Genomic DNA, 6,013 nt, shown 5'->3' on the forward strand with positions numbered 1-6,013 from the left:
GAGTTATGATTGATGATCAGCTGACTTTCTCAGACCACACTGCTAAAACTGCCCGGTGCTGCAGATTTGCTTTATTCAACATCAATAAGATCAGGTCCTTTCTTTCAAAACATGCTTAACAACTCCTTGTTCAAGCTCTTGTTCTGTTCAGGCTGGACTATTGCAATGCTCTCTTGGCAGGTCTTCCAGCCAGTTCTGTCCAGGCTGGACTATTGCAATGCTCTCTTGGCAGGTCTTCAATCCAGTACTATCAAACCTTTACAATTAATCCAGAACGTGGCAGCAAGATTCATTTTTAATGAGCCAAAAAGAATGCACGTCACACGTTTGGTCGGACGTTTATCAATTTGCACTGGCTACCAATAGCTGCTCGCATAAAATTCAAGGCATTGATGTTTGCCTACAAAACCACCACTGGCTCTGCACCCCTTTACCTAAAATCATTACTTCAGACTTATGTGCCCTCTAGAAGCTTGCATTCTGCAAGTGAACGTCGCTTTATTGTGCCATCCCAAAGCATCTTTCACAGACTTTTAAATTAAATGTTCCCTCCTGGTAGAATGACCTGCCCAACTCAATCCGAGCAGCTGAGTCCTTAGCCATCTTCAAGAATCGGCTAAAAACACATCTCTTCCATGTTTATTTGACCCTCTAACTCTAGCAATCTCTATTCTAATTCTATTCTTTAAAAAAAAAAAAACTTGCCCCTTTTAGACGTGCACTCTATTCATTTACTAACGGCTTGTTTTCTTAAAAAAAAACTAAGACTAGCTTCTCTATTCTATATATTCCTTTTATTTTTATTTATTATACAATTAACAAAAGCAAAAAGGCCTCTAACACTAGCTTGCTTTATTCTTTTTCTATTCTATCTGTTTTCTTTTTATTTATTATATATATTAAAAAAAAAACTTGCAACATGTACTATGTTAAGCTAACTGAGACTTGTTATAGCATTGCGTATCATTGCTCTTTTGTTGATTTTGAATGCTTCCAATGTCCTTATTTGTAAGTCGCTTTGGATAAAAGCGTCTGCTAAATGACTAAATGTAATATGTCAATGTATGGGTTTTCACTGTAGATTATACGACTTGTTCTTTTTCACTTCCAGATATATTGTATATTCAACAGTATTTTACTGTAAAGTTACATGAAATGTATTCTGATGTTTAAAGGAAGGATAAACCTATACTTACTACAGTGTTTGGATCGTGCAGGTTTGACCAGCTGACAGGTTGAACACTTGACTCCCTGCTGGAACAGTTTTTCATCATACTGGTAGACCTTCAGTTCTGCAGTATGGTTTGCCTTTGTCAATGTGCCTTCAAAAGAAAACTCAATTTAAATGTAGAGATATTGGATTTATTTCTAATGGAAATGGGACAATTGCTCATTTGCAAACCTGGGTCTCTGCTACAACACAGGTAGAACAGATAAGACTTCACTGCAAGGAGAACGTAAGGAATGCACAAACTGATTGAACTTGTGCCCATGTCCAAACAGAAGCCAAAGACCTCATAGGAGAATTCTCCATACACAACCACTTCAAGTAACAGGTGCAAGTAAAGGAAGAAGTTGTTCCTGATTTGAAAAATGAACAGACATAGGATTAGAGGAAATATACTTGACAGTTTGATGTTCAGGGAACACATATAAAATGTATACCTTGAATACACTGCATAGTCTAAATAAATGTAAGTCACTTTGGATCAAAATTTCTGCCAAATGCATGCATGTAAACATTCCTTTAATGTGTCAAGTAGATATGTATCAGATATTTTTTAATTATTATTTTATAAGTTTAGGAAGGACAGTGCACATTAATAAACATTACTAGATAAGTTATACAGTCAGTTATGTAGTCTTCTAAATATGTTTAATATACACTACCGTTCAAAGTTTTGGGGTCAGTAAGGGGTTAATGGGAGTTAATTTTTAAAATAAATGAATACTTTTATTCAGCAACGATGCATTCAATTGATCAAACGTGAATTTTACACAGCTACAAAATTAAATAAAATTATATTCTAATGAACTTTCTATTCATCAAAGTACCTTTGATGGAACAGCCTGTGCATAGTTCTGTAGCAAATGCTTTGGAGACATTGTGGGATCCATGGAGAGAAAATCTAAAAGAAAACATGATATAAGTTCTATTTTAAACAACAAAAGAAATCATTAAGTTTGCAGGACTTTACTTACCCCTGTGAACTTGTCCAAAAGCAGACCGAGAGGAGTCTGCTGATGTCCTGAATACTTACAAACCAGAGCAATGCAGGTGAGCACCACCGCCACATATATACCAAACAGAGTGAGGAAGTCCATTTGCCACTACCTAAGCAGCACAGTACTGTGAGTAATTAATTAATTTCACTTATTAGATGTTTATATACGACGAGAAAGAGCGCTTAAATCAAAACCAAACGTAGTAAAATGTAAGATAACTATTTATTTAATAAACCATACTGTTTAAGAGTTTTTTTAAACAATGTTGGACATACATTTGAGCTAATGTACACAGAAAGAGGCAAGCGAAGGAATTTTTAAGTTTATTAACCTTTATTCACCTGAACACCATTCTCGCACTTTTTTTCCCCGTGCAGACAGTAGTGTGGTGAAGTAGACGTGAATACGGAACTCTGTTGCCAGATCTCCACACAAAACAAAAAACCTGTTCTGTCAAAACATACAGACTTTCCTTATCAAATAAGTATGAGGAGGTATGTAATTATATAATTTTATATAAAATTATTTAAATTATTTACACTACTGCATTCTGAAAATAAACGACCAGCAACTAGTTAGTTATATGTATAAGCGAATTTTTACAAGTTGAAAACTATCCCAAAGCGGATATGGCAACACTGATACGGATCATACTCACTACAACTGTGCTTTCAAAGTAAAAGTCGTCCCAGACTTCTTTTTAATTCTTTACTTGCTCGATATTTTGAAGTCATTCATCTTTAAATATAGTCTGCAAATTACTTATTCCTTGTTTCAAATAAACTCGTCTTTCTCAAGATTAGGATTTTTTGGGGAAATGTAGGTTATTATATTAATATATGGATCATAAATAATTGGACAATGTCGTTTATTAAAATGCAGCATGCAATATCGGTCTGCTAACATACCAACTTTATGATTACAATACAGCCTTTATATTTTCTTCTGAACTTCAGTTTTTCCACAAGTTTATTTGTTCATCAAAAACTTTGAATTATTTACCATTTTCGTCATTCGTTTCAGAAGCAGGTGGTTGATAATGTTAAGTGCACATGTTTTCAGTTCAGGGTTGCCATAGCCTTCTAACTGTTGCCTCTTACAGTTATCATGTTACAGACCTGCACATTCACTACAGTGGTGATGCCTCAAAGGAAAGGGATACCACTAAAGCCCTTCGAGAATACTCCACCGAGCAAAGGAAGCAAGTATTCTCTTTTAAAATATGCGTGCGTTTGTAAATCTATATATTAACAATATCTTCATGAATATAAGGAAAGTTTCTATGTGTTTTTAAAGTTGGTATTTTATTGCACTTTTGATTGTACATCATTAACGTAATTGTGAGCTAACACAAATCATTGAAGGAAGTAGTAGACTGTTATTATTTTTGGATGTTTAAATTTCAGTTACCAAATCTCATTTTTAATGTTTATGGATTGTACTGTAATAGCTAAGTTATTCTGTTTTGTAATATGTTAAATTATGTCTAATTTATTTCTGCATTTATAAAAGACAGAGGTCATTATTATTTTAAAATAATAAAAAGAGCATAGAGTCCTTACAGTCAGTGCAAAATTATATATAAAAAAGTACTGTTTTATTGCAATACAATAATATTATTTTTTTTACATGCACAACCACTTTTCTGTTGTATTGGTAAGTTGAGATGTTGATTGAGGAACAGTGTGTTTGGAGATACAAGCATTGGCTCTAAATAATTCAGCTAGCCCTGTATAGCTTGTCTTTGCTTCAGTCCTTCACATAATACCTCTATTACGTTTTACTGCTAGTTATATTGTTTCCCCATTCAGTTTGTAACCTTGAAAGTGAAACCGTGCTACACTTTGTCATGTGTTTATATTGTGGCTTGTTCATATTTATTATCTACCTGAGCCAGTACTCCAAAAAAAAAAAAAATGCTTTGGAAGCCCCCGCTTGCACCTGAGCTGCATGTCAGCCCACTCAGTAAATCAATCCTTCCTCCCAAATTCCCCCCGGATGCATGACAACATGTGTCCTGCCATGTGGCACGAGAGATCTCGAGATGCAGCATTTAATCTGTCTAATCCAGAGCAAGAGCTTTAATAGCACTGCTCCTGTTCAAAGGTGTGTGACTGCGCTCTTCAGTGCATTCAGACGTTCTAATTATCCACCATCGTCCTGACAGATCCCCAAGCTGATACTGGGCTACTTTTTGTCCCTTGGAGAGACAGCTCGACGAGAGAGTATGGGAAGGAGGTATTTATAGAGAAATGGGGCCTCACTTTACCCTTTTTGGAGAGAGAATCATTAAGGATCTGTGCTAGGTGTCCCAGTTTCTTGATTTGAGCTCTGCAGGCAGGACTAGCAAGACTCGCCAGAGATGCAGAGTCAACTCGTCGACAACATCACTCTGGCACTCGATGCAGTGTCACCTTTTTTTTAAGTGGCAGTGCTCTGCATGCCACACGACGATGGGGGGCATTCGAAAGGCGTTTCCCCTGAAGCGTGGTGCGGTGCAGTAAGAGGATCTCATGGAAGACGTGGACCAGGCGTTTTGCTCTCCGAATTTGTGATACCTGTTGAATTACAACAAAATGAAGAAATTCCTCCAGAATAAGAAAGGAAGATACTCCTTACGGCAGAACAAGCCGGGTCCTCGATATCCGCCCAAAGATTTTTGTAAGTGTTTAGTGTTCAAGAATTTTGTATTTGTAGGATGTTGATGATGACTTTCAGCAGCACATTTAAAGTCAGTTTAGGTGTGCATGGAGGCTAATGCTTTGATGAATGACCTTCTGTCAATCTACAGGCTTAGGCTTTGCATGGACCGGCCCACAAACACAATATTTTACCAGCCATTTAATTGGGAATGTTGATGTGTGAATGTTCTGGTTTTACTAGAAAGGACTTGCTATGCTACAAACATGAGTCTCATGTTGCTGATGCTGTGTTCAGGCACATCTGTGCTCTGATATCGGATGATTTGGGAGCCTCTGTTCCTTTTTCAATGAGGTCAATGTTACTGGGAGGTCTAATGTGTCAGCTGAGACTCTGTATTTAGTGAAGGTTGTATGGCTCTCTTTATGTGTCTGCATTACTTTGTCTTGTCAGGATAGGCAAAAACTGACTTCACTTGACATATTTTAGCATCTAGGTGTATATATTTTAGGTGCTTGATATATTTTAGTGTCTGTCCAAGCATGTGATGTCCAGCAAATTCCATTTTTCTCAGGAGGCTTGATCATTTTGCTGTGTGTATGTAGGTCTTGTTTACAACAGGCTGATCAGACATTTGAGCCTAGTTGCTCATTAGAGACCCACATATCCTCTTATTTGCCATCTTTCTTACAGTCCTCACCATGCCAGCATCCAACCAGGGCTGGCCAGAGGAGTTTGGCTTTCAGATAGGGGGGAATGGGCCCAGCTACATCCTGACTGTGGAGGATGGAAGCAGTGCTCATCTGTCTGGACTGCAACCTGGAGACCAGGTCTTGGAGATTGAGGGCCAGAACGTTTCCAGTCTTAGTGCTCAAGAGGTCATTGCCCTTGCCCAATCACACCGAAACATCCCGCCCAGTATTGGAGTAGTTTCACGCATCCAGCAGGTGGGTCAATGACATGACACTTTTTTTTTTGTTTTGTCTTAATGTATTCATTGTAACATCAGGGTTATTATCGTTAACTAAAAATATTTTGATTAATTAAATAAAACTGGATGAAAATTAAATGAAATACAAATATATAACAAAACGAAAATGAGAAATTGTTTTGGAAAGTCGCACACACACACACACACACACACACA

The 6,013-nt window shown here is 37.2% G+C and overlaps 2 protein-coding genes across 4 annotated transcripts in view; one reads left to right on the plus strand and one right to left on the minus strand.

Annotated features, from left to right (window-relative positions):
* LOC107669203 (probable palmitoyltransferase ZDHHC4) overlaps nucleotides 1-2,663 on the minus strand; it is a 4,573-nt gene extending 1,910 nt beyond the window's left edge. Inside the window, exons 1-5 of one of the 3 annotated variants that reach the window (XM_016461343.1) lie at nucleotides 2,568-2,663; nucleotides 2,203-2,335; nucleotides 2,056-2,129; nucleotides 1,403-1,581; nucleotides 1,197-1,322 (exon numbers count right to left, since the gene is read on the minus strand). In XM_016461343.1, coding sequence (XP_016316829.1) covers nucleotides 1,197-1,322; nucleotides 1,403-1,581; nucleotides 2,056-2,129; nucleotides 2,203-2,325 — 502 coding nt within the window. In that variant the 5' untranslated portion in view covers nucleotides 2,326-2,335; nucleotides 2,568-2,663. Of the gene's footprint in view, nucleotides 1-1,196; nucleotides 1,323-1,402; nucleotides 1,582-2,055; nucleotides 2,130-2,202; nucleotides 2,351-2,557 lie in introns of all 3 variants that reach the window. The other 2 variants (XM_016461344.1, XM_016461345.1) reach the window with 2 other exon arrangements.
* A 1,672-nt stretch (nucleotides 2,664-4,335) lies between these two features.
* The window catches only part of LOC107669204 (delphilin-like), a 26,729-nt gene continuing 25,051 nt past the window's right edge, over nucleotides 4,336-6,013 (plus strand). Inside the window, 2 exon segments of the mRNA XM_016461346.1 lie at nucleotides 4,336-4,887; nucleotides 5,560-5,813. Coding sequence (XP_016316832.1) covers nucleotides 4,803-4,887; nucleotides 5,560-5,813 — 339 coding nt within the window. The 5' untranslated portion in view covers nucleotides 4,336-4,802.

The sequence above is a fragment of the Sinocyclocheilus anshuiensis genome, unplaced genomic scaffold, assembly GCF_001515605.1.
Source record: "Sinocyclocheilus anshuiensis isolate Anshui unplaced genomic scaffold, SAMN03320099.WGS_v1.1 scaffold220, whole genome shotgun sequence".
NCBI lineage: Eukaryota > Metazoa > Chordata > Actinopteri > Cypriniformes > Cyprinidae > Sinocyclocheilus > Sinocyclocheilus anshuiensis.